Raw genomic sequence first — 13670 nt, 5'->3', positions numbered from 1 at the left:
CCCTGCTCTTGTAATATTTCCTTTACATAAACAGACCTAGTTTAAACAGCTGGAGAGGTTACAGTATTAAAAATGACACAGAAAAGGTCAGAGAACCTTAAATCTTTCCCAGTAACAGATGAAATGTTCAGCCCTTTGCTGAAGACCAAGTCCAGTTTGTGCCTGTGATTGTGGTGGGTCCCTTCACATTCTGGAACACACCAAAGACATGAAGTAAATCAAAGTGTTCCTTCATAGTTTTGTTAAAGACATTATCTATGTAGATATTCAAGCCTCCTGAGATGACCATGTGGTCAAAGTCATTTGCAATGATTGTTAGCCGCACAGTAAATTCCTCTATAAAATCTGTAGAGTATTTTGATTGTCTAAGTATTAAATTCTGAGGTGCAGTATTTAGTACAGTACTTAGATACTGAAGAAAGAAGTCACCAAATGCTGCAGACTTGAATTTTAATATGTTTTTAAACTTGGCGGCTATTCCACCACCTTTTTGTTCCACCACTCTTTTACCTTATTTAAAATATGACCTACACTGTTTCACCCTAAATGTAATGTTACAGCAGACTGTGGTCCACTGTTGTAAATGTATTACAGTGCATTGTGTAATGGACTAGTGCCATTTATTAAATATTTTATTATTAAGCATTAATAAGGCTCTGTTACCAGGATAGATTTAGTTAAAGTTTTACACAACTACAGCTCGTAAAAATCAAACCCTTTTGTATTTATTCAGTCTTGACCTGATTGTAGTTAGTGAATTAATAGTAAACTTCCTGTGGTTTCAATTATAAAAGCTCTTTAGTAATTAGAGTCCCCAATTGAACCTAATAGTTTAGTGCATGATCTAATTATTATTTTTTCAAAAGGTCCCTCATGATTTGAACTGTTAATAGATAATGGTTTTGGGATGTGTTCTTGAGCCCATTCAGTGATCTCCACTACAGAACCGTATTTCTTTCTAAACACTGTGTCAGCAGAAGGTCACAGCCTTTATTAGTGTTCAGCCTTGTCCCTCACAAACAGAGATTTCTCAGGATTCTCTGAAACCTTAATGACATTATGTGCAGTAGATGAAGAAATTGCAAGGTTCTATCCATGTTATAAAATGTTATTCTTTAATTGTGATATCTGAATGTGCAGTCTTATCATTAGCATCACATGTAATAATTACGATTATATGTACTGTAAATAAACAGTGTCTCCAAATACTCATCTTATTTCTGTAGCTCGACCCACTCCTACACTGACAAGAACACCAGAGGGAGATGTGTTCACTGGAGAGTCAGTCGCCCTGAAGTGTGAGATTAAGGATTATGACGGATGGACATATCAGTGGGAGAAGCAGAACCATGGTGGATGGACTGTACTGTCTCAGTCTGAGTATTACACTGTAAACACAGACACTCTCCCCATCAGAGAAGGTTCTACGGCTGTTGGTAATTACAGGTGTAGAGGAGAGAGACAGGGAAGACCAGATTCATCAAATTACAGTGACGTACTAAAGCTGACTGTAAATGGTGAGTGAATTAACATTTATTTTTTTAGACATTTTCTTATTAGTACCTTTCCATTCTACATTATTTCACATTTGCATTACGTTTCACATACACTAACAAACAAATGCCTGAATTAAAATTGTATATTATGATTAAATAAGTCATCTTAGTTTAAATACCTGAATACATTGAACACTAAATAAATTATGTGCAGTGTTCATTCATTCATTGTCTGTAAACGCTTATCCAGTTCTGGGCCACGGTGGGTCAGGAGGCCACCTGGAATCACTGGACACAAGGCAGGAACACACCCTGGACATGGCGCTAGTCCATCACAAGGCACCACACACTCACACATTCACTCACACACACTCCAAGATGAACTGCTGTCTGCTTTTTTTGCTAAAGATCACATGGACAAACTGGAGGCTACTATACAAAGGATTTCTGGACACATGGAAACAAAATAGAGCTTGGTTTAAGAGAGAAGTGTTATTACAGCACAATAACATTATCAAAAAATGAAATATGGTGGTGGTAGTATATGGTTATGGGGCTCTTTTGAAGCATCATATATGGGTGTACAGCTTTGTCCTTCGCTATCAAGCTCAGAATTCTCTGAAACACTTGATGATGTCATGTGCTGTAGTTCCCAGGTTCTTTGCCATTTTATGATTAATGTTAATGTTGAATTGTTGCACGTTACTGACTGGGGCAGCATGGTGGTGCAGCAGGTATAGTCGCAGTCACACAGCTCTAGGGACCTGGAAGTTGTGGGTTTGAGTCCTGCTCCGGGTATGTGAGGAGTGTGGTGGGTTCTCCCTGTGTCTGTGTGGGTTTCCTACCACTGTCCAAAAACACACGTTGGTGGGTGGATTGGTGACTCAAAAGTGTCCGTAGGGGTGAGTGAATATGTGTGTGTTGCCCTGTGAAGGACTGGCGCCCCCTCCAGGGTGTATTCCTGCTTTGCAGCCAATGATTCCAGGTAGGCTCTGGACCCACCGCAACCCTGAACTGGATAAGCGCTTACAGATAATGAATGTTACTGACCTCTCCGCTGGATCTCACTCACTGTAACTGTTAATTTATGCTGTTAAACATAGTTTCAGTAATTAATTACAGTGTAAACACTTTGTGTGCAGCTTGATTTAAATGAACACACTGAGCAAACTGAGATCCTTATGAACATACACTGTGGGGTTTATTAAGATTTTAGATGCACATCACTACAGCTGTTGAAAAGGAAATACTCCATTTTATCCCAGTTTTGGTCAGTGATTTAAAAGGACTCTTTCTGAAGTGTGAAGAAGCACTTTCATAATTATAGAGTTCCCTTTTGGACCAAAACTTTTGAAGTATGAACATTTTCTCTTTTAAAACATTGTTCACAACTGTTCACACTTATTCTCTGTTCTCTTCTCCCTGTAGCTCTGCCCACTCCTGCACTGACTGTGGAACCAGAGGGAGATGTGTTCAGGGGAGAGTCAGTCTTTCTGAAGTGTGAGATTAAGGGTTATAGTGGATGGACATATCAGTGGGAGAAGAGTAAAGGCAGAGGATGGACTACAGTGTCTCAGTCTGAGTATTACACTGTAAACACAGGCACTATCACCATCAGAGAAGATTATGTCTCTAATAGAGATCAGTACCGATGTAGAGGACAGAAAACTGACAGATCACTATCATCACATTACAGTGAACCTGTTACTCTCAGTGTGAAGGGTGAGTGCTTTAACACTTTATGTATTTTCCTCTTTACCACAGCAGTGCATTCTATATATTCTATCTATAAATATTTAATAGTAAAGTGAAGAACCTTCTCTTTACACTGACACCTTCAGTGTTTGTCTCAGCACAGGCTCCAGCAATATATCTTCACCACAATCATTTATAAATAACATACTGTAAATGCCTTGTTGTTTTAATGAATATCACAGTAACACTTTATATTCACTATATAAGTGCAGACTGACTAATGGTAAACACTGCATTTATAAGAGGGAAGAAATCTTAAGGTACATTTTAAATTACGATGAACTGCTACATCAAACCTACATCAATCTTTCATACAATCAATCGGTTTATTACTTAATGATTAATTTAACCTTAAATTCTTAACATAAGATTAATTCATTAATAAACACTCAAATAGACATTTTATTAGGAAATATAATTTTTTTCCTTCATTATCAGATGTATTCATCTCATTTTTCACTGAGGTCATAAGTGAATTGAACATAACCAGTCTCCTCCTTTCTGTAGAGTCACTAGTTTTCCTTAATTATTCATTCATCACTCTACGACTATCATTTATTAATGTGTTATTTAAGAATTTAAACATAACTCTGTGTTGTTGTTTTTTTTTAAATCATGACACATGAGAACTGGTGCCCTGCCCATATCAGTGTTTACTCTGCTTGAAACATTTTTGATCTATTAAAGCACCTGGAAACTAAATAACTGAGTTAGTAAAATAAAACACAGACATGTATATGAGAGGGTAGCCTCCACAACCAGGACTGGGAACATTAAATGAAAAACATTACTGAACATTAATGAAAATACTGTATAAACTATAAAGTAAATAATACTCATTAGAAATAAAGGAGAGATTTTATTTTAAAATTATTTTACAGTATACCCATATATTGACCTGTCGTTGTGTGATTGTCTCAATGCCACTGAATAATAGAAATGTTTGGCAGATCATTTGAAAAGTTTTAGGTTGGATGGTTACTTTCTGTGTGCTTTATCTTCATCAACAGAAAAACCTAAACCTGAACTCACATCAAGCCGTAAAGGACCTGCAGTGAGAGGACATCCAGTGGTTCTGTTCTGTGAGCTGGGTCAGTCCGCTGGATGGACGTTTTACTGGTCCAAACACACACACAACCCTGAGAATGAGATCAGCACTGAAACACACTCCTACACCATCAGCTCAGTCAGTGACTCTGATGAAGGACAGTACTGGTGCAGAGCTGGGAGAGGAAACCCACTCTACTTTACCCACTACAGTGATGCACTCTGGGTAAATGTTACTGGTGAGTCAAACACTGATAAAACAGTGACACTGACAGTATAGTAGTACCATATTGCTACATGATGGGGCGGCACAGTGGCACAGCAGGTAGTGTTGCAGTCACAGAGTCAATTCCGTCTTTTATTTTTTTTTTTTTTGTAGTGTACAACCCAAGTTTTAAAAAAGTTGGGACATTGTGTAAAATATACATAAATGTAAATAAAACAGAATGCAATGATTTGTAAATCTTATAGATGCATATTTTATTCACAATAGAACACAGAACACAAGTAACACATTTTACCATTTCATGAAATGTATTAACTCATTTAGAACTTGATGGCAGCAGCAAAATAAAGAATTGTGTACAGGGTCATGTCAGCCACTGTGTAGTATCCCCTCTTCTTTTAACCTCAACAGTCTGTATAACTGGGAAGTGAGGAAATCAGTTGCTGGAGTTTTGGCAGAGACTGCTCCCTGGGAGAAGAGGTGGTTGGCATTTGGATTATTTCCCCAAATGAATTTCAAATTTTGATTCATCTGACCAAAATTTGCCTCAGTCCTCTATAGGCACAGAGAAACCAGCAGTGTTCCTGGATCGTGTTCACCTATGTAGTGTGTTAACAGTATTTGAATTATTTCTGCTTAATTGTGGTTATTGATTATAAATCATTACTATTATTATTAATTTTAGATAATAACAATATTAATAATTTATCAGAAATTTGGATACTATTTACGCTAGGATGTGAGTTTTCAGGATCTTCAGACTTTATGGGCAGACTCTCTACACAGATATTTCAAATCAAAGAACACTTTATTGGAAAGGAATAATAATCTGTTAATAAACATAGCACAATTATCATAATCTCACAAACGGAATCGATGCAGATGAAACCCTTATTATGACTTTAATAATTGGCTAGGCCATATGACTTGTGACTAATGTGTTGCTAAATTAAATCTGATTAATGATTAATATGTAAATTTACCAAGAGACAATTAAATATCAGCTCTGAAAATTATTTTTTTGGAGGCTTACTCTTTCCGCAGATCTATTCAACCGATGGATCCAGCGACTCACTCTCCTCTCTCCAGTCCGAGGCTTTGGCTGTCGGATGTCACAGTGGGGATGATGCCTCTAGAGGCGAAAGGGGTTACTTCTGCGATGACGAGGGCTGTTGGCTTCTCTGAGCTGAAGTGATGGGATGGATTCCCTTTCTGGAGTGGATTGTCACTGGTCTTAAACTGACCAAAGCGTCCCCTGTTCGGTTTAATGAGATTGGTCCATTCTCAGAGTCTTTCAGTATGTGTGGAGCCAGAGATCATTCTTGCCTTCAGTTAATCCGATATAGGTCTACTCCGTTCAGCAGCTCAACTCTCTAAACTCTTTTCCTTGTTGACTACACTTGCGAGTCTTTTCCTTAAGCGACTCTTTTCAACTCAAGCACTCCATCTTACTGTTTTCTATGTGGCGCTGTTACGCCCACTTGGGAGGTAGCCGTTCTCTGATTGGCTACTGGGTTTGGGAAGTACACGTGACCGTCTCAAGTTTCCCAGAGAATGTTTAACGCTGCTTGGGCAGATAAAACATCCTTGAGTTAATACCTCGTATACAATTCAATGTTAATACAATACCAACTATTCTAGTTATTAGAGATTAATTATAATTATTTAAACTTGAGAAAGGAATTGGTCTTCGTGATTTCGAAATGCACATTAATTCACGTCAAATCAGTTAATGTACCTTCATCTGAGAGTAACATAGGATATCACATGATAACAATACTAATACTAATAATACATTGGATAATGCATAACTGGATTCAGAAAGGCATACAGCGATAAACAAGACAGACAGAGAGAGAGAGAGCTTTTGGTGACATATGATTTCCCACCAAATGTCCACTTGGATGCTCTGTTGGTCCATTTGTGGATTGCACAGCGAGCTGTGTTTACAGACAAGATTTCTGGAAGCGTTCCGAAGCACATGCCATGATTTCCAGAACAAAATCTTATCTGTTTTTAACACACTGCCTGAGGGCACAAAGATCACCAGCAGTATTTAACATCATCTAGTATTTTGTGCCCCTGTCCCAACTTTTCTGAGATGTGTTGCTGCAATCAAGTTCTAAATGAGTGGATATTTTTCATGAAATAGTAAAATGTCTTTCAGCATCTGTGTTCTGTGCTCTACTGTGAATGAGATACTATGAGATACGCAAATCCATGCATTGTGGTTTTATACAGCGTCCCAACATTTTTGGAATTGTGGTTATACATATCTGTGTTAATTCTGTGAAAACGGGGAGATTTGGGGTTTTTAGTTTGGTGTCAATTAGATGTCAAAATTTTAAGGGTTTTTGGAAATGGCCTGTTGCTCTATTAATTAATGAAATCTACATTTTGTTTTGCCAATTTTTGTCTCATAAACATGCCGATGCCTCCCTAACAGCAGCAAATGATATAGATCCACTTACAAGATCTTTGACTCTGTTAAAATTAAATTGTACAGCATTTATCAAGAGTATGTTTAGCAGCTTGTTGTATCTTGACTTTTTCAGCAACGTCTCAAGGCGTTTCTCTGGTGGTCAGTCCCAGCAGGACTCAACACTTTACTACTGACTCTCTCTCACTGAGCTGTGAGGGACAGAGGGACTCTACTGGATGGAGAGTGAGACGACACACACACAGTGAGAAGGTGTTGGATTGTTCATCAGTTACAGGATCTACCTGCAACATCAGCTCCCTCTCCACATCCCACACTGGAGTGTACTGGTGTGAGTCTGCATCTGGAGAGAGCAGCAATCCTCTCAACATCACAGTGCACAGTGAGTCTAATTTATTCTTACTACTAATAAGAGTGCAGTATCTAGTCAGATGTAGTAATAGCACATGACCAGTTAAATATAGTACTCAAACAGTGCATATAATAATAATAATATTAATAATAATAATAAGTATATCATGAATAGGAGAGTTTTTATTTTGGGCGACACAGTGGTGCAACATGTAGAGATGTAACCACACACACCCCCTCCTGGGGTTGTGAGATCAAACCCTGCATTTGGGTCACTGCCTGAAATGTTGGTGTGTTCTACCCCTGTCAGCATAGGTTTCCTCCAGGTGCTTCTGTTTCCTCCAAAAATCCAAACATACATGATGTTTTTCATTCATTCATTATCTTTATTATTGGGCGCAAGGCAGGAATACACACACACAAACACTCACTCACGCTTTTTTGAGTCGCCAATCCACCTACCAATGTATGTTTTTGGACCGTGGGAGGAAACCCATGCCGAAATGAGGAGAACACAGACCTCACAGATGGTCACCCAGAGCGGGACTTGAACCCACAACCTCGTCTCTGGAGCTGTGTGACTGCGACACTGCATAATGTGCAAAAGGGAATTAAGGGCACAAACAAAATTGAGCAGAGATCTGAAGTGAGATGGTGTCGAACTGGAGGAAGAGATTCCCAAAGTTTGAGGCCAGCAATGCTGAAAGATCTACCACCCATAGTAGAAAGTCTAAAAGAACACAGTAAGAAGTCAAGAGTTAGAAGATCAACAAGAGGGACAGTATGAAGAAATGAAATCAGAGAGCTATGTTGGATCATTATTTTAAATTTAGTTTGCTTTTGGTTTAACAAATCCATACAATCTAGAGATTATCTAGAAATAAACTTTGTTCTTCACACACGCATCTACTACTTTTTAGAAAAGAAAATGGACTTTTACTGTATTTGTGTGTTTATATTTATTGTTATATTATATATAATTGTATCCAAACACTAGGTTAGGCGATATATAATTTAAAATAATAATAATCTTATGTGAATGTGTGTGTGTGTTTGTGTGTGTGTGTGTGTCTGTGTTGCCCTGTGAAGGACTGGCACCCCCTCCAGGGTGTATTCCCGCCTTGCGCCTAATGATTCCAGGTAGGCTCTGGACCCACCGCGACCCTGAACTGGAACCGGTTACAGATAATGAATGAATGAATGAATAATCTTAGGTGTCTATGAGATGTTACACTACTGTGGGTGGACTGGCTGTGTGAAATTGTCCTAGGTGTGAGTGTGTGGTGCCTGCGATGGTGTTTTCCTGCCCTGTGCCCAGTGATTGTGGGCAGGCTCTGGATAAATCACAATGTTTAACAAGATGAAGTGGTTACAGAGGTGGATGGATGGATGAATAAATGAGTGAAGGAAGGAATGAATGGATGAATTTTCATCCTATCCCAAAATACATATTCTGTGCTTTATTCCAGTGATCAAGGTCTCTGTGGTAAAAGGGACAAAACTTTTTAACTCTACCATTTCATTCACATTCCTTTCAACACATAATGTACCCCAAATATCTGCTCTAAATCACTCTTTAAATGTTCCTACAGATGGTGCTGTAATTCTGGAGAGTCCTGTTCGTCCTTTGATTGAGGGAGACTCTCTGACTCTACGCTGTTTATATCGTGACACAAAGCCCTCAGTCCTCACAGCTGATTTCTATAAAGATGGATCACTCCTCCAGAACCAGACTACAGCAGAGATGACCATCCACACTGTCTCACAGTCAGATGAAGTTCTCTACCACTGTAAACACTCACAGAAAGGAGAGTCACCAAAGAGCTGGGTCTCAGTCAGAGGTTTTTAGCTTTCAATATGAAACATTTTATTAAAATTACACTTCATCTATATTCACTGGTGTGTTTTTTTTCTGTGCATCTGATTCAGGAGCTTCGTTCTCAGTGTTGGGAGTGCTCAGTAGTGTAATGGCAGTGATCCCATATATACTGGTGTCCATCGTGCTGGGAGTCAAATGCTACAGAGCTCGAGGTATGAGCTCAGTCTTCTTGTAATCATGGGCAGACTGATTTCTTTTGGCATTTTAACTGAAAATGTCACTTATGGTCACTTCACTCACAGTTCTGTGTAATATCATATAGTGTATGTGTAATATTATCCTTCTGTTGTCACTAATTAATCTAAATATACAGTACTATTCATAAAAATGACATATTTAGAAGGCCTACAACAGAGACCAATACAGCAATACATACAGAAGGTTTTTAGAGAGAAGTGGTCTATTGTTCAGTGTATGTATTAGATTTTATTATATCAAAATTGTGCAGAGCTTGCCTTGGTATTATATATAGCTTAGGTTTGACTGTGTAGTAACACATTTGATTAGTTTAACGTGGCCTTTTTGTGTATGTCACAGTTAAACCTGCAGATGAAGATGAAGAAGTTGAAAACAACAGAACAGAGTAATCGAAGAACACCCAGAACATATCTGAAATTGTTGAAAGTTTTGTTTTGTTCTTTTTTTATTATTTTTATTTTTGTACGCCACATGTATGTACTGGAATAGCAGGTTTCGTTATCTAGTGTCAGTGAGTGAAGTGAGTTATTAGAAATTAATTATTATTTTTGATAAGATGATTAAGCTTTTTATATAATTTGATTATTTTGAAATATATATTTTTATAATTATTATAATTTGCCTATTCAATGTTTAAATTTATTTTATTGTTTTATATTTCTTTTATTACATTTTATTTTATTTCACTTATTATTTTAACCATTTATGTGCAGCATCTTTGTAATCTTTGTAAGGAAGATTACAAAAGCATATGCTCAGTATAATTAAATGTAATTGTTTTTTTCCATAGAATAATTCGTTTTATCCTTAAATATACTTTGTTAAATGTTTACTTTTACTTTTTATTATTGTTTTTTTTTTTATTTCAAAGACATTTTATGTTTCTTATTTTGTGGTACATCTATTTTTTTTTTTAGTCCTTTACTTTTTGGTGGCATTTAGACCCAGCAGGTAGTGTCACTGTCACATAGCTCCAAGGTCTTGGGTTTGCGTGTTTGAGCCTTGCTCTGGGTGATTCTGAGAAGAGTTTTCTATGTTCTCCCTGTGTCTATGTGGGTTCCCTCCAGGTGCTCTGGCTAAATTCCAGTCTAAAAACATACATTGGTAGGTGGACTGCCACTCAAAAGTGTCCATAGGTCTGAGTGAATGTGTGAGTCCCCTGTGAGGAGCTGGCAACCTGTCCAGGCACCCAGTGATTCTGGGTAGGGTCCGGAACAGCTGAAACCCTAAACTGGATAATTACATACAATAAATTATTTAATTTAATATTAACCGTTATCTGTAACGGTTTGGTTTAAAGAAAAATGCATTACAAAATATTTATTTATTCATTCATTGTCTTATCCAGTTCAGGGTCGCGGTGGGTCCGGAGCCTACCTGGAATCACTGGGCACAAGGCAGGAACACACTCTGGAGGTGTCCACAACACACATAAAGATTGTATTAGTAAACTCCCTGGTCCATGACCAGGACAAAATCTGCATTTTTCCTCCTGAATCTGAGGTTCAACTATTGGGTGGATTCTCCTTTCTAGTGTCTTGATGTAAACTTTCCCAAGGAGGCTGAGAAGTGTGATGCTGCAATAATTGGCTCACACTCTCTGGTCTCCTTGTTTTAAAATGGGAACCAACAAGCTGGTTTGTAGAGGCATGTCAGTCAAGACATCCCCATTATCAGGGGCCTTCAGCAGTTCCTGGCTATTCTCATTCACTCCAGGGTCCTTGCTTTCCAGCTACCTCAGTAGGGAATTGGAATCTGAAACCCCAAACACATTTGGCACTGCCTTCTGAATAGGAGTTATGTCTTTCGGGTTAAGGAGTTCCTCAAAATGCACAGAGTACTCTACCAGCATTTCCCAGAAAACCCTGACTACACGTTTGGGCCTCCCAGGTTTGTCCTGCAGTTTTCCCTGCCATCTGATCCAACTCATCACCAGATGGTGGTCAGTTGACAGCTCAGCCTCTGTCTTTATCTGTTGGGTGCATGACACCAAATAGTCAAAGTTTTAATCTCTGTGAGCCAGGATGCCTTGGGGTGACTCTTTTATTCACTGGGACAAGCTCCAGCTGTATGGCTGCCAGCCTGGTACTTCTGAGAACCCCCAAACCCGCCTGGTGCCCCTCACCCTGTGCAGCTCCTGTAGGAAAGAAATATCACTTTTCAAGGGGGTTGGTTCCAGAGCCCACATTGTTTGTAGAGGTGAGTTGAACTATAACTAGATGTTACCTCTCAAATTCCTGCACATGTTCCAGATCCTTCCCCCACAGTGAGGTTACATCCCATGCCCCAAGAGTCAGTTTCCCAGTTTGTTGACAAGGTCCATGCCACCAGGGACCCCATCACCACCACCCTGTACTGCACCACACCCTTACCCTGGACCTTGGCGATGGTGGGTGCACATGTCCCTCCCACATTGCTTTTTTTGGGCTGAGCCCAGCTGGGTTACATGGGCTGCCTTGCTCTAAGGGTAGGTCCCGGTGACCCACAGCTCCCAACAATATAGCCCTGAATGCCATTAAATCACACAAGCACTCCCACCATGACAAGGCCCAAATCCAGAAAGGGTGTAACTTATTTTATGCAAATGTTGTAATGTTTCTTGTGTTTCATTGATTTATTCCACATTAAATTTTGGTGAAACTTTATTCCTGTGTTCTGTGTTCACTAAATTTGAGCAAATATTCTGTATCTGATTTAATTATTATTTAAAGTTAATGTTGATTCCTTCAGTTGTAACTAAAGAGAAATGCTTAAGCTGTTGTGTGCAAATATTTTTTCTTTTACTCCTGGAATATGGAGAAATTAGATGTTAAAATTAGTTCTCTAAATGGGTAAAGGCCATGGATAGCAAAATATATCCAGCATAGATTATTTTTTATTTTAAGTTCTGGTCTGGTGTCTTGGGCACAAACTCAAGTTTCCCCTTGATGCAATGACTTCAAACATCTCATTGCTCCATGTTCCCGTACATACAAACATATACACACAGATACCAACTGCATTCTGTTCTAACTGCTGCTGGTAGTGTAGATAAGGCTGTCACACCTCTTTGTATTTCAGTAATATTGTGATGTCCTAATATTTTGGTCAGAACATCTCCATCATCAGTAGGTCTTGTGGGGTGTTCCTCGTATGCAATGGTTAGTATTTACCAAAAGTGGCTCAAGGAAAGATAACCAGTCAACTACCGAGTCATAGGCAACCAAAGCTCATTGATGCACTTGGGGAGTAAAGACTACTCCATCTGGTCCAAACCCCCATAAGAGCTACTGTAGAACAGATTGATGAATAAGCTAATGCTGGTTCTGATAGAATGTTCTTGGAACACACAGTGGATCGCAGCTTGTATTACAGTACCTTTGGGATCAGACCAGATGGGCTATTAATGCAGCTCATGAAGTCAGTTTCTCTGCCACAGGAGGTAAGAAAATAATAATAATAATAACAAAAAAGTGGAGAAGTAAGAGGAAGGTGAAATACAAAGTCAAATCCAAATCTACCGTCCTTGAATAAATATTGACACAACACAACCACTGCAAAACATTTAAACTCATATTAACTGGTAAATCCCATGTGAGTAGGGCTGGCTCCTCTAATTTTAGTGGTAAATAAATTGAGCAGAGTTTTCTTCAGAGAATTCAGGTGCATCTCAATAAATTAGAATATCATCAAAAAGTTATATAGACTCATACAAACAGAGTGATCGATTTTAACAGTTTAATTCTTTTAATGTTGAGGATTATGGTTTATAGCAAGTGAAAATCCAAAAGTCATTATCTCAGAAAATTAGAATATTATATAAGACCAATTTACAAAATGATGTTTAATACAGGAATGTTGGCCTACTGAAAAGTATGTGCAGTATATGCACTCAATACCTGGTCAGGTGATTTAGAGGAGGAAGTCTAAAATAGTAACAATTATAGGGATTTCCATAAGAAATGTATCACCAAGTATAAGATATGAAATATAAAATTAAACATGTCATTACAAGTGTCGTGCACAGATCTCATTTGAGTGTTTAGCAGCAATATGTAATCCAATACATTCTTAGCAGCAGTAGGTGCGGAGACCAGTTTAAGATACTGAAAGTTTTAGGTGCTGTTTTACAGTTACATTTACAGCATTTAGCAGATGTTCTTATCCAGTGCAACATGCAAGTGTGTTGTGTTTGTTTAAGTTGTATTCCAGCTAGTACAAATAGGTTTAGAGTACAAAAAATACCTCTGAGCTCAGACGATGCCAGAGCAAGGCAAGTGTTGACACTTAGAAAGAAAA

The 13670-nt window shown here is 38.4% G+C and overlaps 1 protein-coding gene across 2 annotated transcripts in view; it reads left to right on the top strand.

Annotated features, from left to right (window-relative positions):
- Positions 1-12023, top strand: part of LOC136706742 (Fc receptor-like protein 5) — a 38869-nt gene extending 26846 nt beyond the window's left edge. The window contains exons 6-13 of one of the 2 annotated variants that reach the window (XM_066680355.1): positions 1227-1517; positions 2925-3218; positions 4262-4537; positions 7080-7346; positions 8405-8455; positions 8908-9156; positions 9245-9346; positions 9732-12023. In XM_066680355.1, coding sequence (XP_066536452.1) covers positions 1227-1517; positions 2925-3218; positions 4262-4537; positions 7080-7346; positions 8405-8455; positions 8908-9156; positions 9245-9346; positions 9732-9781 — 1580 coding nt within the window. In that variant the 3' untranslated portion in view covers positions 9782-12023. The remainder of the gene's footprint in view (positions 1-1226; positions 1518-2924; positions 3219-4261; positions 4538-7079; positions 7347-8404; positions 8456-8907; positions 9157-9244; positions 9347-9731) is intronic. The other variant, XM_066680356.1, reaches the window with a different exon arrangement.
- The last annotated feature ends 1647 nt before the right edge of the window (positions 12024-13670 follow it).

Source organism: Hoplias malabaricus, chromosome 9, assembly GCF_029633855.1.
Source record: "Hoplias malabaricus isolate fHopMal1 chromosome 9, fHopMal1.hap1, whole genome shotgun sequence".
Lineage (NCBI taxonomy): Eukaryota > Metazoa > Chordata > Actinopteri > Characiformes > Erythrinidae > Hoplias > Hoplias malabaricus.
The sequence above is the reverse complement of the archived record's forward strand: the minus strand, read 5'-3'. Positions and strand labels throughout refer to the sequence as shown.